This window comes from Miscanthus floridulus, unplaced genomic scaffold (assembly GCF_019320115.1).
Source record: "Miscanthus floridulus cultivar M001 unplaced genomic scaffold, ASM1932011v1 fs_159_2_3, whole genome shotgun sequence".
NCBI classification, from domain to species: Eukaryota; Viridiplantae; Streptophyta; class Magnoliopsida; order Poales; family Poaceae; genus Miscanthus; species Miscanthus floridulus.
The window spans coordinates 37,203-60,000 of record NW_027096296.1 but is presented as its reverse complement, the minus strand read 5'-3'; the positions used below and the strand labels follow the sequence as shown (position 1 = coordinate 60,000).

At 46.7% G+C, this 22,798-nt stretch overlaps 3 protein-coding genes and 1 pseudogene across 10 annotated transcripts; all 4 read left to right on the top strand.

The window, feature by feature from the left end:
• Window positions 1–4,491: 4,491 nt before the first annotated feature.
• On the top strand, window positions 4,492–7,243 carry LOC136530588 (UDP-glycosyltransferase 92A1-like). 2 transcript variants are annotated; one of them, XM_066523310.1, is made up of 2 exons: window positions 4,492–6,885; window positions 7,180–7,243. In XM_066523310.1, exon 1 carries the CDS (start codon window positions 4,589–4,591, stop codon window positions 5,984–5,986), a length of 1,398 nt encoding a protein of 465 aa, XP_066379407.1. In that variant the 5' UTR covers window positions 4,492–4,588; the 3' UTR covers window positions 5,987–6,885; window positions 7,180–7,243. The 2 variants fall into 2 exon arrangements, with proteins under 2 accessions (XP_066379407.1, XP_066379405.1); XM_066523308.1 differs by having other exon boundaries at window positions 4,492–6,910; window positions 7,090–7,242.
• Window positions 7,216–8,495, top strand: LOC136530589 (uncharacterized CRM domain-containing protein At3g25440, chloroplastic-like; annotated as a pseudogene).
• Window positions 8,496–9,949: 1,454 nt separating this feature from the next.
• On the top strand, window positions 9,950–12,754 carry LOC136530590 (BTB/POZ and TAZ domain-containing protein 2-like). 2 transcript variants are annotated; one of them, XM_066523312.1, is made up of 5 exons: window positions 9,950–10,563; window positions 10,679–10,821; window positions 10,908–11,549; window positions 11,647–11,760; window positions 12,307–12,435. In XM_066523312.1, exons 1-4 carry the CDS (start codon window positions 10,462–10,464, stop codon window positions 11,735–11,737), a joined length of 978 nt encoding a protein of 325 aa, XP_066379409.1. In that variant the 5' UTR covers window positions 9,950–10,461; the 3' UTR covers window positions 11,738–11,760; window positions 12,307–12,435. The 2 variants fall into 2 exon arrangements, with proteins under 2 accessions (XP_066379409.1, XP_066379408.1); XM_066523311.1 differs by lacking the exon at window positions 11,647–11,760 and having other exon boundaries at window positions 9,969–10,563; window positions 12,307–12,754.
• Window positions 12,755–13,832: 1,078 nt separating this feature from the next.
• Window positions 13,833–20,884, top strand: LOC136530582 (uncharacterized CRM domain-containing protein At3g25440, chloroplastic-like). Of its 6 annotated transcripts, none has more exons than XR_010777815.1 (10): window positions 13,833–14,019; window positions 14,918–15,377; window positions 15,461–15,812; window positions 15,921–16,319; window positions 16,476–16,714; window positions 16,797–16,919; window positions 17,392–17,478; window positions 18,147–18,774; window positions 19,475–20,364; window positions 20,460–20,884. XR_010777815.1 is itself a non-coding variant. In XM_066523305.1 (5 exons), the coding sequence occupies exons 2-5, from the start codon at window positions 15,301–15,303 to the stop codon at window positions 16,665–16,667; spliced, it is 1,020 nt and encodes a 339-aa protein (XP_066379402.1). In that variant the 5' UTR covers window positions 13,833–14,019; window positions 14,918–15,300; the 3' UTR covers window positions 16,668–17,364. The 6 variants fall into 6 exon arrangements, 1 of the variants encoding a protein (XP_066379402.1); XR_010777813.1 differs by lacking the exon at window positions 16,797–16,919 and having other exon boundaries at window positions 19,475–19,596; window positions 20,300–20,364; window positions 20,460–20,881; XR_010777814.1 differs by having other exon boundaries at window positions 16,476–16,919.
• Window positions 20,885–22,798: the final 1,914 nt, after the last annotated feature.

The following is a 22,798-nucleotide window of genomic DNA, read 5'->3' as shown; positions in this document are numbered from 1 at the left end:
GCAAAATGCAGTAGCTTCATCGGCTCCTAATTTAATTTAAAAGAGATAAAAGGATTCCTTCCTATAGTTCATAAAAGAACCAGAGTTATCTGATAAAAGCTCTACCAAACAAAACCTAAGTGTCATCATATTTATCATATAATATAGTTTAATAATAATCTATAACAATTCACTTTGGTCCGTTCGAAATGTGCATCCTAAAAACACATTTAGATTGGTGATCCTTTCTCTTTCAGAGACCATGTACTATTAATCGTGTGGATCGCAACTGATGGGTGAAGTTTCGCCTACTCCATCCGTTCCTTTTTATCTATCATTCTCATTTTTAAAAAAGTCAAACATATTTAACTTTCGCACTTTTTAAAAAGTCAAACATATTTAACTTTCTCACTTTTTAAAAATCAAACATATTTAACTTTGACCAAAATATATAAGAAAATATTGATTTTTATGGTACATAATTAATATCATTAGGTAGATCACTGAATTTATTTTTCTAATAAACTTATTTAAAGATATAAATGTTGTTAATATTTTGTACAAACATAGCTAAAATTAACAAAGTTTGGTCAGCACGTTTCTCACGATGACCAAGGGGGCTGTTTGGAAGCTTGTCAGGCGTCGTTGGCGTCTGGGTGGAGAAATTTTTGTTCTGAGACGGTCTGGGTGGAGAATTAAAGATCGGTAATGCTCTTCTCCAGACACCGCGTTTCCTGGTGCACGTCATTGGCTACTGCTCGTCGCGTGCTCTGACCGCGACGCTCACTCCCGTCCGCGCCCATGATGCTGCACCCCGCACTGAAGCTCACTCGCGCCGGCGACGACGCCCAATCCCCTTCGCTTTTCTCTAGCGCAGGGGCACCGCACCCGCCCGCCCTGGCCTTATCTAGAGTGGAGGTCGCTCGCTGCAACCACTGAGCCCGCTAACCCGCTGCACCCTCCCTCACTCCACGCCGGCGTCAATCTATGCACCAACAATCAATTCGTCCTATTAGCAAGGTGACATTACTAAAAACGCATGTTATATGTGTTCAGATATTATAGAGGTAGATTACAAGTGTTTTATATCGATGTTACAAAAATAGATTGGGATGTTGCACATGTTAAAATGGCTATACATGTATATTTCAAGTGTAAGTTTCAAATATTTCATCTATTTCAGATGTATGTTGCAAGTATTTTATTTGGATGTTGCAAAAGTAGATCTGGATATTACATATATATATATATGCAAATGTTTTAGTTGTTTTCATATTTATGTTGTAAGTGTTTCATCTGGATGTTTGCATATGTTCACAATGGCTACACACGCGTTTTCAAGTTTTCTTTGATGCTTTTTAAGTGTTTATGTTATAACTTACAAGTGTTTCAGTTATTTTCAAGCTTATGTTGCAGTGTTCCTGGTAGGTGGAGTAGTCCTGGTTGGTGGAAAGCTGTATTACTTGAAAAATACCTCGATCATCAATAAGGCAACGCTAGTAGCATGATACAGTGCAGATCAGCCTTTTAATATTTGTGCCATCTTTCCTGTACACACCTACATGATAAAATAGGACATTCTTTTGAATTGGTCCCCTTTTATGTAGGCTTTTCACTTCTCAAGCTTCGTTGCTACATAGAAGACAATGAAATTGTAATTTTGGAGCTGGAATGGCAAAACTTTAGTCCTGCACTTTTAGCCTTTTTTTTTGTCATGGAGATCCAAATAGGTGGATTAAAAGTAAACAAATGGGGAGAACTAAAGTTTAGTCCATTTGCTCCTCAAGGGGCCCTAATCTGGGGTAAAAGTGCCTTGGAGGGTGCAGTGGATACCTAATACCCCCAACCCACCCACCCCAAACCGCCCCCGCTCCTATTCGCATCTCAGGATCGCAGCGTGCCGCCCCACGCCTCCTGTTCGCCTGCGCACCGCGGCCACCGCCCCGCGCTTCCTACTCGCAGTGCGCCCAAGCAGCGCTCGCCCACACGGAGCTCGCCCTCCCAGCACCGTGCGCCACGGTAGCAAGAGGTCCCTACGCTACTTCGCACCGCGCCCCGGAGATCCCTGCGCTCCTCCACACCGCGCCCTAGAGATCCCTGCGGTGGCGGCGGATCTCGCACGGCGGCGGCAAGTCGGACCCGAGCTCGAGCGAGGCTCCTCTTCTTCCTCAACTGCGTCCCCTCCTCTTCTCCTCTTTGTAGGCAAATTGGTCATTGTAGGGTGAAACACTAAAGTTTAGCACATGGATCCAAACACCCCATTAGGGATTAAACTTTAGTTCCTTTAGTTCAAGGACTAAACTTTGTCCTTGAACTAGTGATCCAAACAGGCCCTTACTGTGCCACACGTTCACACTGTGGAGCATTCTTGCACAATGGTGGACGTCAGAAGTGCAAAGATTTTTGTGCCTCGGTTGGGCGTTGTTGCATTAACTTTGAAACAACTTGTTGGTCTACATTTGTGTGCTTTTTGCAGGTACTGGGAAGATGGGCATGTGCAGGACAATAATGGCTTTAAGGATTGGCTTGATAAAAAAAAGGGTAATTATGAGTTATGATGTAATTTCACTTGTGAATACTTTATGTTGATATTGGAGGATTAATTCAGGTGCTATGTGCATATTACTAATTTACAGGGTATCCTTACTATCTTGAGATTAGCAATGGGGAAACACATGACTGGAGTGTTGAATTGCCAAGTTTGAAGATGTGGCCGCTACACTCTCCCATTGCTATGTTTTGTCAAATAATGTAATTTATGTCCCTGCACAAAGGAACGTTAATTGAGTTTCTTTATTAGTTGATTGCATGTTTGGGAACAATAGGTATGTACATATTGCCTATGAATGATTCTTCTATGATGATTACGTGTTAAGCTAATGGTAAATAGAAGAGAAGTATAACTAATGAGACCGTGATCAACGTTATGGCATTATTGATTATATATAAGCCACATTTGGAAGGTAGAAATGGAGTGTCTTCATGTATTTAAATTTAAACTTCTCTTATTCGTATCTTGTATCAAAGAAAAATATGTCAAATAATTGAGAGAGGAGCCTCAAAGAGCTCGAATCTTTTAGAAATTGTACGCCTCGATGCTACATGTAGTTCTTTTTTGTGACATTGGTAGACTTCTAGTTCGTCTGCTACCTTAATAACTTTTGACTCTGGTTATGGATATATCTCTAAATCTCTCCTACACACGAATGATCCGAAGCACTTTATAAAGGCGGGTATAGGAAATCAACATAACTTAAGCCCTGCTTGTATTGATTAGGACTAGTTGTTAGTCCAGACTAGGACTAGGACTAATTGTTAGCTGGCTAACAGTTAGCTAGCTACAAATTAGTCCTGTGTTGTATTGATCATAGGACTAATGTATAATATTATTTCCACACAAATACTATTGTTTGACTTTTTCGAGATTGGTTGCTCCTATTAGACCCAATTAGCTATGTTTTGCCAACTAGTGGATTAACAACTAGTTGGGGGCTTAGCTAAAGATTAGCTCACCCATTAACTCAGATCCTTATGGACTAACTAGTTTTTAATATATTAAGTGCATAAGTTCATATTAAGAAGGGGAGCATTATGGAGAATGAATGATCCCCTGGTCCTATTGCCAGATTCATTGAGAAAATGGCATAGCTACCAAATATGACTCATAGCTACCAGTGAGGCAACGCATCTTCGTTCGCTTCCGACATCATGTAATAGCTGACAATTAAACTCTATCAATACAATCCTGTCCTCGCTACTTCTTGTCACGTTGGGACTGCCCTGATAGCTCGAGAGTGACCTTGCAGCTGGATTGCGTCCAGTCGTTGTGCGGCTTACGGTACTAGGTACTAGCTTTGATGGCTAACCAAGCGAACAGTACTGCTCAACAACACAACCATGGTCCATGGCAGGTATACGTAATTATGTATGTCACCACTGAACCGACTCAACGGCTCTAAAAATGCAGGAAAGAGGCCAGGCCGAAAATTGTGGTGAACGCATGACGTGGTCCATTGCATGATTGCATCAACTTTTTAACTTCTTGATTAGTACCATACATTCCAATGAAAATATATCTTAGGAGGTGGTTGATTCCACCTCCCAAACTTTAATCGCTGTCCCATCAAATAGTTGACACATGCATGGAGTATTAAATATAGACTAATTATGAAACTAAATTTACAGATTGAGATTAGTTTGGGAGACGAATTTATTAAACCTAATTAGTCCATGATTTGACAGCATGGTGCTACAGTAAAATATGCTAATGATGAATTAATTAGGCTTAATAAATTCGTCTCGTGGGTTACTGACGGATTCTGTAATTTATTTTTTTATTAGTATCCGAATATCCCACACAACACTTCACGTGACATCCGATATGACATCTCTTAAACTTTAACCCCTACGTTCAAACACCCCTTAAAAACTATGCCAAAAGCGCGCGCACACCATCTATAAAACATGGTTTGTAATAATCGTAAAGTATCATCATTATTCTATTCCCTCGCGGAACATGGGTCTTCCGTGTTAGTTTGTCTAAAAGCAGACGAGAACGTGGAACGTTGTTTGCATTGCTCTCCGGTCTCCAGGCAGATGGTCACCAACCATGCCCAGCGACGTACGCATGCACGTCATCCTCGTCCCGTTCCCGGCGCAGGGCCACTTCGCCGCGTTCCTCTCCCTCGCGGCGCGCCTCCACGCCGCGCTGCCCACGGCGGCCATCACGCTCGTGTCCACCCCGCGCAACGTGGTCGCGCTCCGCGCAAGCTCCTCCTCCACGGCGGCGGCGGGGGCGCCGTTCCTCAGGTTCCACGCGCTGCCCTTCGCGCCAGAGGAGCACGGCCTGCCGGCGGGGGCCGAGTCCGCCGACACCGTCCACGTCCGCCACTTCCTCGCGCTTTTCCAGTCTACCAAGTCGCCCGCGCTCCAAGCCGCCTTCGACGCCTTCCTGGCCGGCGTCTGCGTCGACGCTGCTGAAGAAGAACCGGTCGTCGTCGTCGCTGACCCCTTCCAGGCGTGGACGACCGCCGCCGCGGGCCGGCGCGGAGCAGGCCACGCGTTCTTCGACTCCTGCGGCGCGTTCGGCAGCGTGGTGTACCACTCGCTCTGGAACCACCTCCCGCACCGGCGCGCGCCCGGAGGCGAGGCGGAGGCGTTCTGCCTGCCGGACCACCCGGAGGTCACGGTCCACCGCTCGCAGCTCCCGGCGCACCTCCTCCTCGCCGACGGCACGGACCCGTGGTCCGCCTTTCATCGCCGGCAGATAGCGCTCGGGTACGGCACCGACGCCGTGCTCATCAACACCGCGGAGGAGTTGGAGCCGGCCGGGCTGCGCATGCTCCGGCGAACCTTGGGCGTGCCTGTCTTGCCCATCGGCCCGCTTATCCGCCTCCCGACACAGCACACCAGCCACCGCGACAGCGTCATGCGGTGGCTGGACGCCCGTGAGAAGTTGAATTTATCGGTTCTGTACATCTCGTTCGGCTCCCAGAATAGCTTACGGCCAGACCAAATGATGGAACTGGCCGCGGCGCTCGAGCTCACCGGCCGGCCATTCCTCTGGGCCATCCGGCCGCCCGTCGGGCTCGGCGATGACACCGAAACGTTCGGATTGGACAAGTGGCTGCCGGAAGGGTTCGAGGAGAGGGTGCGCTCCAACGACACGGGTCTCCTGGTCCGCGGGTGGGCGCCGCAGCTGAGCATCCTGGCGCACGCGTCGACCGGCGCGTTCCTGAGCCACTGCGGGTGGAACTCGGTGCTGGAGAGCGTGGCGCACGGCGTGCCCATCATCGGGTGGCCGCTGCAAGGGGACCAGTTCTTCAACTGCGAGATGCTGGAGCGGGAGTGGGGCGCCTGCGTCGAGGTGGCGAGGGGCAACGCCGAGGGCTCGTCGTCGGTGGTCGAGCGGCAGCGGCTGGCGGAGGTCCTGGAGACGGTGATGGGGGACACCGCGAAAAGGGCTGAGATGAGGCGGCGCGTCAGTTGCTCTGCGGCTCGACCATAGTCCAAACCCTAGCCGCACGGCTTGCAGCTCCAGCGAAGCGGCGTATCCTTGGATTGGAGGTGAGCTGGTGCAATGCTTGGATTTTAGGCGAACAGAGAGCGAATTTCTCCAATCCCTGTGTCGTGCGCCATTCAATTGGGTGTCCTGGTGGCCGGCAATCGGTGTTGACTCGTTCGTGTGGCTGGATGAGAGAAGCAAGCAAGCATGTTAGTGTTTAGGCCTGGTACTCCATGCTTCGAGTTTTTCCAATCTCCTTTTTAAGGCATGATCCATTCTAGTTTTCTTGATTACTCGTTAGCAGGCGGTGATTGCTTCATTGATCATTGGAAGATAATCTTTTTTTTAAATGTTTTTATTGTTATTCATTGATCTATGCCTATTTAAGGTGGAACTAAAATGGGGTATCTGAATAAGTTCATCTTTCTGTATGCTAGAACAGGATATTTTTACAATTTGCTCAAGTTATTTGATGCGGTAAAATAGTCTTGCCGGAATAAGACTTTGCAAATAAAATAGGCTTGCCGGAATAAGTTATTATTTTATTTGTTGCCTGTGTGAAGCCTATTATGAATTGCTTAGGCGGCTTGGTGGCCCTAGGCGTTGATTTTCACCAGCTCCGCCACTGGCAACCTGGACTACGCTTCCAACCTTCCACTGGTCGAACTGCCCAAAAATCGATGCCGCCGCCTTGTTTCTTCTGTCTCCTGATCATGTGGTCTTCCTACTGAGAGTCGGCGCCGACCTGCTCTGTGTGTCCAGCCGTCCTCGTCCTCGTCCTCGTGCGCGGGCAGCCGGCCTGCGCAGCTGCATAGCCGCAGCTCCGCTGGGCGCCCAGTCTGCCAGCGGCCAGCATCCCTGCGGCGGTGCGGCCTGCGCGGTGCCCGCTCCTCGCCTTCTCTGTAAGAGTGCTTCTCTGCTTCTCTGGTGAGTAAAATGAGTATTGAGACAGTACACTATTGTACATTGCACACGGTTGGAATTGGTGATTGATTGATTGTGAAATGTGAATCGGTAGTTGGTAGACGGTAGAGACTAGAGACGAAGGCTTTCATATGCCTAAAATTGACGATTGAGAGATTGGTGGAAATGTGACCTGTTTACAGGTCTAATTCTTTGCGCCCCGGCGGCCGCCGCGCCACCCGCAGCCCGCCCCTTTGCCGCCGCGGCTGATCGTGCCCTCGCTGTCGATCTAGCGCACGCAAACCTCACATTTTGAGGCCTAAAATCCTCAGCGGTCGGTGGCCGGCGGACCCATCCTCCTCGGCCGCCGGGCTAGTGCCTGTCGCCATGGCGGCCCTCGCGCCGCGGATCCTACGGCGGCGACCCGTCGGCTCCGTCGCGTTTCTGGCCTCCATTCGGATTCGGTTAGTCCGCTCACCCCTCTCCAGCTCAATCGCCGTTTCCGTGCTCGGTCTAATCTTCGCCGAACTGGCTGTTTATTTTTCAGCGATTCGTGGCATCGAATTTGTGGCTCCTCTTCCTCATCTCCTGCTGCGTCGTTCGAGCGTTTGTGGGGATGGTTTGGGCCAGAGGTACACGGGCGGAGGTGGAGGCCGTGGTTCCAGCAACCCGTGAGGTGCGGGAGCACGGCGATCACGCTCGATACGGACGACAAGTTTGCGAGGTTCGGGGTCGGCAACACGGGCGTCGCCAAGCAGTCGCCTCCAAAGAAGAAGAAGATGTCGAGGAAGGCCAAGGTCAACCAGCTCAAGTGGTACCGCCTCAAGGCCAAGAAGAAGATGAAGTCACCCAACCCCGAAGTTAGGATCAGATACAAGCTTGAAAAGGTCTGAACTTCACTATATTCTGGTGCATTGTTTGTGCTAGCTCGCCAATGGATTTGTTGATTTACTAGGATTATAGCTGCATTGACAAGTTGTTTCGTGGAAATTTAGGCTAAGAGGAAGGAGGAATGGTTGATTGAGAAGCTGAGGAAGTATGAGGTCCCGAGGACACCGGAGCCAGTTCATGACCCTGAGATTCTTACTGAGGAGAAGTTTTATCTCAAGCGAACGGGGAGAAGAAGAAGAATTATGTTCCTGTTGGGAGGAGAGGGGTTTTTGGTGGTGTGGTTCTCAACATGCACCTCCATTGGAAGAATCATGAGACCGTGAAGGTGGTTTGCAAGCCTTGTCGGCCTGGCCAAGTTTACGAGTATGCTGAGGAATTGACAAGGACGCCTGACAAGCTTCCAAACAGCCCCCTTGTCCGATGGCGACGTGCACGGTAAATGGGATGCTGAACCGTGCGAGCGAGCCTCAGCCGTCGGTTTTCCCGACCAATGAGGTGAGAGAGCCTCAGTCACATAGGGCCCGCCCAGCCGACCGATGCGAGGTTGGTTTTCCATTCGCTTTTCGCGATGTATACGGAGTATGTACCCACCGAAACTGATAGCCTACCGCGCCTATCTGTTACGTCTCCCCGTGATTGGCTATCAAAGTCAAAGAGACAAATACAGCCAATATCTTACGATTTATCTAATCCTCTGCATCGTCCGTCCAGAGAGGAACACAACTATGAGGTTCGTGCCATTTAAACTAGTTTGAGTTTTATCAAGTTTATAATATTAATACTTTTTTGTCTATAATAATTAAAGTTTACTATAAAATATATTTCATAATTAATCTAGTGGTTTTATATCATGAATGTTAGTAATTTTCATAAAATTTTTATTAGAATTTAAACTATTTGACTTCTGAAAAAACGAGAATTATATTCCTTTGTGTACGGAGGGAATGGTAAATAGCAAAACTCCCAAACGAGGCCGCGAGGGCGACAGGGGTTTTTATGGTTCGTCTACCTTGTTGTTGTTGTGAAGAGGAGATAATGAGGGGGTGTTTGGATCCAGCTACTAAAATTTAGGAGGTGTGTCGGAGAAGGATGTTGCATGGGGTGTTCGGATACTAATAAAAAAATAAATTACATAATCCGTCAGTACTCCACGAGATGAATTTTTTAAGCCTAATTAATGCGTCATTAGCACATGTTACTGTAGCAAAACATTGTCAAATCATGAACTAAATAGGCTCAAAAGATTCATCTCATAAATTAGTCGCAAACTATGTAATTAGTTTCGTAATTAGTCTATATTTAATACTCCATGCATGTGTCCAAGCATCCGATGGGACAACGACTAAAATTTAAAAGGGGCAACCCAAACACCCCCTAAATTGTTGCTCCGCTCGTAAGCCTTAAAGCAGGATATTCCCTCGATCCTTTTTTATTTGTCATCGTGAGAAACGTGCTGACCAAACTTTCTTAATTTTAGCTATATTTGTACAAAATATTAACAATATTTATATCTCTAAATAAGTTTATTAGAAAAATAAATTCAGTGATCTACCTAATGATATTAATTATGTACCATAAACATCAATATTTTCTTATATATTTTGGTCAAAGTTAAATATGTTTGATTTTTGAAAAGTGAGAAAGTTAAATATGTTTGACTTTTTGAAAGTGAGAACGATAGATAAAAAGGGACAGATGGAGTAGGTGAAACTTCACCCATCAGTTGCGATCCACACGATTAATAGTCCATGGTCTCTGAAAGAGAAAGGATCACCAATCTAAATGTGTTTTTAGGATGCACATTTCGAACGGACCAAAGTGAATTGTTATAGATTATTATTAAACTATATTATATGATAAATATGATGACACTTAGGTTTTGTTTGGTAGAGCTTTTATCAGATTCAACTCTGGTTCTTTTATGAACTATAGGAAGGAATCCTTTTATCTCTTTTAAATTAAATTAGGAGCCGATGAAGCTACTGCGTTTTGCTTCACCGGTTTTGTCTAGCGTATAGTCGAGTGTTTAGAACCGTGCCAAAGAGGCCTTGTTTTAGTACCATAGTTAAAAATGTAAGAAATTAATCTTTTTTTGAAGGGAGTATGAAATGAAATTAGTTCATGGTCGTACTACACTACTGCTCCTCGTCCGGATATGCATCCAGTGCACGCGATTAATTAACGCGCGTTGCCGAGTCAGCAACACCCGAGCCAAAAGAACCAACAACTCCGAATCAAATCTCCGTCGCCGAACTAGTGGCCTGCGCTTGCGCTGACGTGCCGTCCCCGTCCACTCCCTCGAGGCCTCTGCCGGCGGGCCCAGCCGCGGCCTTACCCGCCGTCGGCCTGCTGACTCGGATCCTAGTCCCGGGAGCGGCGGGAATGGTCACCGACGCGTCTCCACACGGGCAGGCTGCTCCCCAAATCGCCTGCCTTCTCGTTGCAACCCCGCGTCTGCCGTATAGCTGTATCTTCTGCAGATATCTCCCCCCGCGCTTCCTCTATATAGCTGTCGCTGAGCTTTGAGCTGCTCCATTCCCGGTTCCCGCAAATCCCCTTCTGTTCCAACAACGCCGGGAGATCCATTCTTGCACCAGTTCGTTAGGTTAGTTTAGATCACATTCCCAGGTAATTCGGTGGAGGGGGAGATTCGGAGGCATCAGGAGAAGCCAGAAGGGAAATCCATGGCGCTGTACGCGGATCTCGACGCGCTCCGGGCGTCGGCGGCCGACGTGCGGATCGTCACGTCGGACGGCCAGACCATCGCGGCGCACTCCTACGTTCTTGTAAGGCACTCATCTTCCCCCCTTCTTCTGCCTCGGTTTAGTTCTGGTCGACTCGATCGCCGTGTGGTGTGGTTGCTGATCGCGGTCTTTTATTTTTGGTTTGGGATAATTCCAGGGCTCGGCGTCGCCGGTGCTGGAGAGGATGATCGACAGGGCACGCTGCCGCGGGTGGGGCGCCGCCGCCGACTGCACCGTCGCCGTCCTCGGCGTGCCCTGCGACGCCGTCCTCGCCTTCCTCCACCTCCTCTACTCCTCCAGGTAACGTCAACGAACGAATCTCGGTTCTCCACTAGCGAGAGAGGGAAATCAAAGTCTGACGCGGCCGTCGCAATGCGCGCTCGCAGGGTGGCGCCTGGAATGGAGCAGTTGGTGGCCGCGCACGGGCCGCAGCTGCTGGCGCTGGCGCACGCGTACCGCGTCGGGTGGCTGAAGCGCGCCGCCGAGGCCGCCGTGTCGGCGCGGCTCACCGCGGACCGCGCCGTGGACATGCTCAAGCTGGCGAGGCTCTGCGACGCGCCGCGGCTGTACACGCGGTGCGCGCGCCTGGCCGACAAGGACTTCGCCGCCGTCGAGGCGTCCGACGGGTGGCGCTTCGCGCGGCTCCACGACCCGGCGCTGGAGCTGGAGCTCCTCCAGCTGCTGGAGGACGCGGACACCCGGCGGGCGCGGTGGGCGCGGGCGCGGGCGTCGCAGGAGGCGTACCGGCAGCTCGGCAACGCCATGGGCTCCCTCGACCGCATCTTCGCCGCCGCCGACGACGAGCCGTCCCCGTCCGCAGGCCCTGCTGGCACGTGCGCGGGGGACGGCGACGGCGACGCCACGTGCCAGGGCCTGCGGCTGCTGATGCGACACTTCGCGACGTGCGTGCGCAAGGTGGCGCCGGGCGGCTGCGCGCGGTGCAAGCGCATGCTGCAGCTCTTCCGCCTCCACGCCTCCGTGTGCGACCGGCCGGAGCAGGACCAGCCGTGCCGCGTGCCGCTCTGCAGGTGAGATGTTTTACGCAGTAGTAAAATGGTGAATCGATCTATCTCTCCGACTCGGACAGCACGATCGGGAAATATCAGATTTTCTTTTCATTCACAGCTCCACGAGCGTCCGGCGATCGTACGAAGCCATTGCGATCGCCAGCCAAGAATCTGGTTGGTTGGCGAGATGCCCTCTCGGACTCGGCTAATAGGAATCGTTCGCTCGTACTGGGTTAGCTTTCAATCATTTCCGTGACAATGACACGAACGGCCGGCATGGCACTGCCTCTGAGAATCACCACCAAAAAGATCTGACCGACCCATGCATATAATACTAGCAGTCTAGCAGGAGTGTAGGAGTACATGCATTCTGAATTGAGGACTCAGCCTTGTTTATTTCCCGCTCCGAAAACTTTAGCTCCTATCACATCAAATGACACATGAAGTATTAAATATAGACTAATTATGAAACTAAATGCATATATTGAGACTAATTTGCGAGACGGATTTTTTAAACCTAATTAGCTCATGATTTGATAATATGGTGCTACAGTAAATATGTGCTAATGATGGATTAATTAGGTTTAATAAATTCGTTTTGCGGATTACTGAGGACTTGTGTAATTTGTTTTATTATTACTATTCAAACACTCGATATGACACCCATGTGACACCTGATATGACACCCTTAAACTTTAGCATGTGGATTTAAACACCCTCAAGATTGACTTGGTTTTCTTCACTCAGATTCTGACTTGGTTTTTTCAATTTTGCGCAGCCATTTCACGGCGAAGATGCAGGCTGAGAAAGCGGACAAGACATGGCGGCTCCTGGCGAAGAAGGTGACGAGGGCTAGAGCGATGGCCGGCTTGGCCGACAGGCAGGTGCCGGAGGTCGTGGCCATGTCATGGGCGAAGTACAGCACCAGCAGCAAATGGCGCGCGAAACTGAGATGAACAGAGGCGGGATACTTGGTTTTGCCTGTAATCCTTCTGCAATTATTTTTCACTGTTGGACTGCGGCAAAATGCAATCTCACATAAGTAATGGGGTCTATCTGAGACAAAATGTAGGAGGAGTCGATCTATACCGGATAGATTTAGTGTTTATTTTTAGAGAGATATAAGGAGAAAATAGTGCTGTTGTAGTCCCTGTATATTATGCACTCAACTTGGACTTGTGTATAATATGTTCGTTTAATAAATTGTAGTAGTACAAATTCTATCATTTTTTTGGAGTAAAAAATAGCATTTTGGTAAACGTTTTCTCTTTCTGAAAAGGAGGCCCACTTTGCCCATTGAGGCATTGCCGACTGCCGCCCTTGCGAGGACAGAAGGGTGTGCCAAGGCCCAAGGGAAGGGATGGTGGGCTAGAGTCGAGAGAGGACTGCTGTGCGGTAAGAGGGCCAGAGGCCTAATATGATGTGAACAGGCTCTTTAATAGGGCCTGCTAAGACGAACTCCTTTGTAAGTTGGGAAGATTGTTAACGAGGCTCAGCCATCCACTAGAAAAAAAATCATTTCCGCTATCGACTTTTGCGATCCTTCGATTTTCACCTATCATTTATAAAGCTGGATCTTTACCATCCCTAAATATTTTAAAACCATTTGTTTTCACGCTAGGCAGTAATGGAAGGCGACTATGTGGTGCCAGATCAGCTGCGAGGGAGATAAATAGGACTTCTTGATAGTTTAAAGGTAAAAAAATGGACTGTACTTTTTCAAAAAAATATTTATCCTACTATTTTTTGTCTAAAAAATTGAGGCAATTAAAAACACTAAATCTTGTTTGATCCTAAAAAAATCTAGTTCAAAAAATGATGAAACCAATTTTAGATTGTTTTCCCCTAAATCATACTCTATAACTCATAAGTATGATTCCTAGATTAATTTTTTTTTGAATTTTTTATGGACTCCTTTTAGTGTTTATTTGCTAGTAGACACTCTGGTATCTATTGTAATGAGTCGCTATTGACCAACCTGACTACGTACTACCTCCGTCCCTAAATATCTGTCGTCTTCGCTTCTCGAGAAATAACTTTGACTAAATATATATTAAAAATATTAATATTTACGACACATAATTAGTATCATTGATAGATATTTAAATTTAATTTTTTAATAAATTTATTTAAAAATAAAAATATTATACATATTTTCTATAAATTAAATTAAAATTATCAACCCGTAAATCACGACGAGAAGGAAGTGACACAGAGTACCCCAATCCCACTTCCCGTTCACCGTATAATTTTCGAGCCAACGATCCGACAGCGCTTCCCTTTCCTTTCCCGTCCACCGGTCCCTTTCCGTGTATTGCACGTGACGAGCGCCCCCTCCCCCTTCCACACGACGCCCAAACGAAGCGGGCGGCGATTTTGAACAGTGCGGTCATTCATCTTCTCTCCCCATCGCTCTTCTCCTTGGGGCGACCTCGCCGGATCTGATTCGAGGGATCCCTGCTGGTGGGTGTCCTTCGGAAATCGTCGTGAGGTATTGCTGAGCCGAGTTCTCTTCTCTCTCGTTTCTCCGTCATTGCCATTATCGCGGGATTCGATTAGAGGTGTTCTAGGTCATGGCGCCGCGCGGTTCCAGGCACTGCTGAGTGCCACGTCCCTTCTCTCCCCGCTCCTTCCCTGCCTTGCGTGGCCGCCGCGGGTTCGCCGGCCCGGGCCCCGTCCCGGGCTCCGGCGTCGTCCGGGCGCTGCTGACCGCCACCGCCCTCCTCTCGCTGCGCCTCCTCTCTTTTCGCCGTGATTTGCATTTGTTGGGGGATTCGATTCGAGGCCATGTGGAGTAGTTCTCTAGGTCTTCTCTTTTCTGAAAGCGTGCTCTGTCGTTCGTCCTTGCCTACCCTGCATGGCGTCCCCAATTTCCTCGCTGTCGTGCGCGACCGGCGCTGGTTCACCGTCCTCGGCTCCGACCCCGTCTCCCTCGTCGTCGCCGCTCGACGTCCTGGCCCTGATGACCGCCACCGCCCTCCTTTTGCTGCTCCTTTGCCCCCCGTGCTTGCCGTGCTGTTCGGCGACTTTGTCTCATCTGTTACTGCATTTTTAGATGCTTGTTGCTATGAATTGGGGATTATTACTCTACATTGGCAATTCCTGGTGAGCAGAAAGAGCGTGATAGATTCAGATAGATGGTGCCTCAGTGCGTTGACAGATAGCAGCTGAGTTCCAGGGATTGGCCACTGATAGGCTACCACCAGTGATCTTTTTGAACAATCTGTGCATTTGTTGATTCTTTTGGATTGTATATTCTGTTAGGTTGGATTAATTAGTTATGAAATTATAAGAAGGAACTATACTGTCAGCTGATTCATCCTGTTAGTTATGATCTCTTTTATTAAGTGATTCTGATTTTTTTTTTTATGAAATACATTTGGTTACAGATGGCTGACGAGGGAGATTCTTCTTCTGAAGGAGAAAAGTCCGAACAAAGGGATGAGTTGGAGGGTTGCATTCTTCTAGTTCTGATGGAAGTTTTCATATGCCTAAAATTGGCGAACAAAGGGATGAGTTAGAGACGAAGGTTTTCATATGCCTAAAATTGGCGATTGAGAGATTGGTGGAAATGTGACCTGTTTACAGGCCTAATTCTTTGCGCCCTGGCGGCCGCCGTGCCACCCGCAGCCCGCCCCTTCGCCGCCGCGGCTGATCGTGCCCTCGCTGTCGACCTAGCGCACGCAAACCTCACATTTCGAGGCCTAAAACCCTCAGCGGTCGGTGGCCGGCGGGCCCATCCTCCTCGGCCGCCGGGCTAGTGCCTGTTGCCATGGCGGCCCTCGCGCCGCGGATCCTACGGTGGCGACCCGTCGGCTCCGTCGCGTTTCTGGCCTCCATTCAGATTCGGTTAGCCCCCTCGCCCCTCTCCAGCTCAATCGCCGTTTCCGTGCTCGGTCTAATCTTCGCCGAACTGGCTGTTTATTTTTCAGCGATTCGTGGCATCGAATGTGCGGCTCCTCTTCCTCATCTCCTGCTGCGTCGTTCGAGCGTTTGTGGGGATGGTTTGGGCCAGAGGTACACCGGCGGAGGTGGAGGCCGTGGTTCCAGCAGCCCATGAGGTGCGGGAGCACGGCGATCACGCTCGATACGGATGGCAAGTTTGCGAGGTTCGGGGTCGGCAGCATGGGCGTCGCCAAGCAGAAGGGGAGGCAGCAGTCGCCTCCAAAGAAGAAGATGTCGAGGAAGGCCAAGGTCAACCAGCTCAAGTGGTACCGCCTCAAGGCCAAGAAGAAGATGAAGTCACCCAACCCCGAAGTTAGGATCAGATACAAGCTTGAAAAGGTCTGAACTTCACTATATTCTGGTGCGTTGTTTGTGCTAGCTCGCCAATGGATTTGTTGATTTACTAGGATTATAGCTGCATTGACAAGTTGTTTCGTGGAAATTTAGGCTAAGAGGAAGGAGGAATGGTTGATTGAGAAGCTGAGGAAGTATGAGGTCCCGAGGACACCGGAGCCAGTTCATGACCCTGAGATTCTTACTGAGGAGGAGAAGTTTTATCTCAAGCGAACTGGGGAGAAGAAGAAGAATTATGTTCCTGTTGGGAGGAGAGGGGTTTTTGGTGGTGTGGTTCTCAACATGCACCTCCATTGGAAGAATCATGAGACCGTGAAGGTGGTTTGCAAGCCTTGTCGGCCTGGCCAAGCTTACGAGTATGCTGAGGAATTGACAAGGCCAGCAAAGGCAGTCATTGATATTAAACCCAATAATACAATTATCTTTTATCGGGGGAAGAACTATGTGCAACCAAAGGTGATGTCACCTCCTGATACACTTTCAAAGCTGAAGGTAACTAAAGCTAGTCATTTTGTGCTACAGTAGCCTATGCAGCTTGATGTCCAAATATACCTGGTTGTTTTTTTATATATATATACACATCAATCTAATTTACTCAGTTTTATTTAAGGCCTTTATGTAATGATGATATTTTTTCGTTCACCATAGGCCTTAGAGAAATATAGATATCTACAATCCCTTGAGCATACCAGCCAGTTTATTGAGAAGCTGGAGGAGGAGCTTGAAGATTACAAGAAGCATGTTGCTTTATTCAAGAACCGTGAGGGAGTTGCTTATGAGAAAATCAGCAATGAAGACACCACTGCTGTTGATCCCGCAACTACCTCAGATTCTAAATGAGCCAACTCTTTGGATATGCTGGCATGATAGATCTTTCAGTAGTGAAGGTTTGGTCAAATCTTGCAAGTCTACAAAGCTCAATGTTCACTATTCATATTTAATATGCTGCCTTCAATTCTGGTGATATAGGGAGCTAGCTTGAAAACTCAGATTCAGGTAGAAGATAATAGCCATAGGATCTTTAAGGGATGAGCTGTAGTCCTGGTTGGTGGAAAGCTGTATTACTTGACAAATACCTCTATCATCAATAAGGCAAGGCTAGTAGCATGATACAGAGTGCAGATCAGCCTTTTAATATTTGTGCCATCTTTCCTGTACACACCTACATGATAAAATAGGACATTCTTTTGAATTGGCCCCCTTTTATGTAGGTTTTTCACTTCTCAAGCTTCGTTGCTACATAGAAGACAATGAAATTGTAATTTTGGAGCTGGAATGGCAAAACTTTAGTCCTGCACTTTTAGCCTTTTTTTTTTTGCCATGGGGATCCAAACAGGTGGATTAAAAGTGAACAAATGTGGAGGACTAAAGTTTAGTTCATTTGCTCCTCAAGGGGCCCTAAACTGGGCTAAAAGTGCCTTGGAGGGTGCAGTGGACACCTAATACCCCCAACCCACCCACCCCAAACCGCCCCCGCTCCTATTCACATCTCAGGCTCGCAGCGCGCCGCCCCACGCCTCCTGTTCGCCTGCGCACCGTGTGCTAACTGAGTTCTTTTATTTAGGAATCTGGTTCTTCTGGTGCTTCTGATGACAATCACAATGATGGGGATGGGAGTGACAGTGGTGAGAGCACATGCAATGAATCTATAGTGAGTGCTGTCTTTGCTCTATTCATAGTTTTTTGTTGTGTCTTTTTTCCAAATGGATTAAGTAGCACCTTGTACTTATTTGCAGACATAACTTATATATATGAAGATGTATGGTCATGTTTTGTTTAAAAGTTAGTATGTTGAAGTTGACTTTTATAACTTGTGTCTTCAACTTTCAGACATAACTTGTCTGGTTTACTTGTGTTCTGCAAGTTATTATGTTGAACTTGTTGAGTAATCTTTTGTTTGCAAGTTAGTTTTTTCAACTTGCATGTTTAAGTTTATGCAAGTTGAAAATACTTGTGTTTTGAACGTTAATATATTTTCCGAAGAACTTAGCCAGCCAAACTTGACCAAGATTGACCTATAATAATTATGAAAAGAGAGGGGGGTAGAATTAAACCTCCAAATCCGACACGTAGGTTCTGAATAGAAGGATCTGAAGATTGTCTAGTCTCAAATGCTACCTATAGTGTTCCCAGAATTGCAATGACTCTGTTTTCGTACTCTGACTCTGCTACAAATGTTGGTTTGCATTCAGGTCATATGTTTCAGGTTATAATAGCGAGTGAGTTCTTACAGTAATAAGCTAAATGTAGCTTCCAGATAGTTCATTTGTGGTGAATTGACTAAGAAAATACTAACTAGTCTTTCTTTTATTTTTTCAGTCATTCCAAAGTCAATTTTCAATGCCTAAGCTGTTGAAGGTGGATAGGTGGTCTTACTGAAGCTCAGATACAGCTGGTTAAGCAATGTGGGTTTGGTTCCATACTTAAGCTGAAATGCAGTATCATGCCTTATAAGCAGCTTATTGTCTGGTTGGCAAGGTGCTATGATAAGGAGACACAATCTATCAAAATCCCAGGAACTTGTGCATTCAAGATAGATGGTCGCACAGTCCATTGGATTCTTGGAATTCCTCGTGGTGGAGCTAAGATTAAATCAAGAGCTTCTCAGGAGTTGAAATGTGTTATTGCTAATGATACAACTCCAGGACCGTTAGCTCCAAAGATTCAAGATCTTATTGCCATGATTACTCCTGACCTTGTGGGTGAAAGATTTGGTAGGATCTTCATGTTAGTAGTGCTCTCTATATTTCTGTGCCCGAGCAGTTCTAGCGGAGCCAGCTGTCATTACTATGATGGAATCCGTTCTGTGAAAAAGATCAAGTCTTACGACTGGTGTGATGCAGTGGTCAGTTGTTTGAATTCTGGGCTCTGTAAATTCCAACAGTCCGTGGCTAAAGGAAGCACTTCTGAGAAACCGACTTTGTCTGGTTGCATATTTGTCCTATTTGTAAGTATTTCTTTTTACTGATCACACGCACCTTTTATTTTTTCTAGTTAAATTGTTCACTTCTGAGAAATCTGCTTCTGTTCAGCTGTCTGACTTTCAATTAATGTCGATTCTGTGTCTTGCTTTTGTTTTGTTACAAGTTACAATTCTGTCAGATATGGAAGGTTAGATTGTTCCATGCTATTCAAAACCCATGTTTCTTGTAATGAGTAATGTGCATCACTACAATTGCCTAAGTATTTTTTTGTTGTTGTCTGGAATCATGCTTATGTTGCTTACTTGCTTGCGATATAAGAAATTACTAGTGTCAGAGAGACAGAGAATACAGATATGTGTTCCGGTCATGGTCTCTTGGATTTCAGCAGCACAGGGCTTTCTTTATCTTATTTGTAGATTGGCATCAGAAACCACCTATTTGATCCTGCTGAAATTTTTTACAGTTTCCTGTCTCTCTTTTGCCTTCTTTGAAAAGAAGCAGTCTGTCAGTTGTTAAAAACCATAATCATTTTTTTGTTGTCCAGCCTTTTTTGATGACTTCCTATAATCTTCTCTAATTAAATTTAGGTGAAAATTGCCTCCAAAGTTTCTGTAGTACAGTACTGCTCATGCTGTAGCAGACATTGTATTATCTTGGTTTATTAGTTATTGATTTAGATATATGGAAATTCTTACGTGAAACTAAGTATATCATTTGTGCAAGGCATATGTGGCTGCAGCCTCCGGATTCTCTGTTGAAGAGCATGCAAAATCATTTCAAGGCTTGTGCACAAATGATTGATGAAGAAGCTGAAAACATTGGAAAACAGAAACTGAATGGACAAGGTGAACAGAATTGTCAGCAGGGTTTCCGTTCAAGTCAAAATTATACATGTGTAGTGCACACCTAATAGCCCCAACCCACCCACCCCAACCCGCCCCCGCTCCTATTCGCATCTCAGGCTCGCAGCGCGCCGCCCCACGCCTCCTGTTCGCCTGCGCACCGCGGCCACCTCACCGCGCTTCCCACTCGCAGTGCGCCCAAGCAGCGCTCGCCTGCACGGAGCTTGCCCTCCCAGCACCGTGCGCCACGGTAGCAAGAGGTCCCTGCGCTACTCCGCACCGCGCCCCAGAGATCCCTGCGCTCCTCCGCACCGCGCCCTGGAGATCCCTGCGGTGGCGGCGGATCTCGTACGGCGGCACCAAGCCGGACCCGAGCTCGAGCGAGGCTCCTCTTCTTCCTCAACTGCGTCCCCTCCTCTTCTCTTTGTAGGCAAATTGGTCATTGTAGGGTGAAAGACTAAAGTTTAGCACATGGATCCAAACACCCCATCAGCGATTAAACTTTAGTTCCTTTAGTTCAAGGACTAAACTTTGTCCTTGAACTAGTGATCCAAACAGGCCCTTACTGTGCCACACGTTCACACTGTGGAGCATTCTTGCACCAATGGTGGACGTCAGAAGTGCACAAGATTTTTGTGCCTCGGTTGGGCGTCGTTGCATGAACTTTGAAACAACTTGTTGGTCTACATTTGTGTGCTTTTTGCAGGTACTGGGAAGACGGGCATGTGCAGGACAATAATGGCTTTAAGGATTGGCTTGATAAAAAAAAGGGTAATTATGAGTTATGTTGTAATTTCACTTGTGAATACTTTATGTTGATATTGGAGGATTAATTCAGGTGCTATGTGCATATTACTAATTTACAGGGTATCCTTACTATCTAGAGATTAGCAATGGGGAAACACATGACTGGAGTGTTGAATTGCCAAGTTTGAAGATGTGGCCGCTACACTCTCCCATTGCTATGTTTTGTCAAATAATGTAATTTATGTCCCTGCACAAAGGAACGTTAATTGAGTTTCTTTATTAGTTGATTGCATGTTTGGGAACAATAGGTATGTACATATTGCCTATGAATGATTCTTCTATGATGATTACGTGTTAAGCTAATGGTAAATAGAAGAGAAGTATAACTAATGAGACTGTGATCGACGTTATGGCATTATTGATTATATATAAGCCACATTTCGAAGGTAGAAATGGAGTGTCTTCATGTATTTAAATTTAAACTTCTCTTATTTGTATCTTGTATCAAAGAAAAATATGTCAAATAATTGAGAGAGGAGCCTCAAAGAGCTCGAATCTTTTAGAAATTGTAAGCCTCGATGCTACATGTAGTTCTTTTTTGTGACATTGGTAGACTTCTAGTTCGTCTGCTACTTTAATAACTTTTGACTCTGGTTATGGATATATCTCTAAATCTCTCCTACACAGGAATGATCCGAAGCACTTTATAAAGGCGGGTATAGGAAATCAACATAACTTAAGCCCTGCTTGTATTGATTAGGACCCATGTTTTCTGATCGTCCGATTAATCGTCCTTATCAGTACTTAGCACTTTATTAGGCCCTCCGATTTGATCCGAGCGATCAGAAACCTAATCGTCCGATTAATCGTGATTAATCGTCTGATTAGGCCTCTTTGCTGATCAGCACTAAATAGGCAGAGGGCTACTTTAATTTACTGGGCTATATTTATTTGGGCCAGGTCCATTAGGGTTTCTCTTATATACCTCACCCCCACTCTTTCTCTCCTCAGTCCTCAGTACTCCTCACTCCCGCTGTGTGTGGAGCTGAGCTCCATCTCTTCCCTGCTGCGTGCATCTCACTCCCTCCTCCCTCCCTTCCAGTTCCAATCCAAGCAGCCCATCCGTGGATCTTCCCTGCTGCTTGCTGCTTCCTCCTCCCTTCTGCTGCAGGGTCGCCTATTCTCTTCCCCACCTGCAGGCTGCTGGTCCAGGGAGCACGAAGATGAGCTTCTCCTCTGAAGGTGAGTTATTAAATCGACTTTGTTCTGTCATTTCTGTCATCTCCTTTCCTCTGCACTATGCTCAAATCTTGATGCTTTGTTTCTTTGGCTCTTTGCTGAACTTACGTAGAAGAAAATCGAAGGCGACAGCTTGCAGTGGAAGTCATCATGCCTGGGCCTAATCCTGAAGGAGGTGCTGGTGCAAGCTCATCAGTTGCATCAGGTGGTGCTGGTACAGCATCCTCAACTGCTCCGGATGTTTCAGTCCTTGTAGTATATGGTATATTATATATATATACCATACATATATGATATATACTTATATGGTCCTGCTATATGCTGGACGATTATATAGACGATTAGACCGATCAGAGGTCGATTAATCGTCCTGATCGTCGATTAATCATCATGATCGTCCTGATCGGTACCAGACTGATTAGGAACGATAAGCCGTTCAGAAAACATTGATTAGGACTAGTTGTTAGTCTGGACTAGGACTAGGACTAATTGTTAGTTGGCTAACAGTTAGCTAGCTACAAATTAGTCCTGTGTTGTATTGATCCTAGGACTAATGTATAATATTATTTCTATGCAAATACTATTGTTTGACTTTTTCGAGATTGGTGGCCCCTATTAGACTCAATTAGCTATGTTTTGCCAACTAGTGGATTAACAACTAGTTGGGGGCTTAGCTAAAGATTAGCTCACCCATTAACTCAGATCCTTATGGACTAACTAGTTTTTTGTTCGGTGCATGACCTTAATATATTAATTTCATAAGTTCATATTAAGAAGGGGAGCATTATGGAGAATGAATGATCCCCTGGCCTTATTGCCAGATTCATTGAGAAAATGGCATAGCTACCAAATATGACTCATAGCTACCAGTGAGGCAACGCATCTTCGTTCGCTTCCGACATCATGTAATAGCTGACAATTAAACTCTATCAATACAATCCTGTCCTCGCTACTTCTTGTCACGTTGGGACTGCCCTGATAGCTCGAGAGTGACCTTGCAGCTGGATTGCGTCCAGTCGTTGTGCGGCTTACGGTACTAGGTACTAGCGTTGATGGCTAACCAAGCGAACAGTACTGCTCAACAACACAACCATGGTCTATGGCAGGTATACGTAATTATGTATGTCACCACTGAACCGACCCAACGGCTCTAAAAATGCAGGAAAGAGGGCAGGCCGAAAATTGTGGTGAACGCATGATGTGGTCCATTGCATGATTG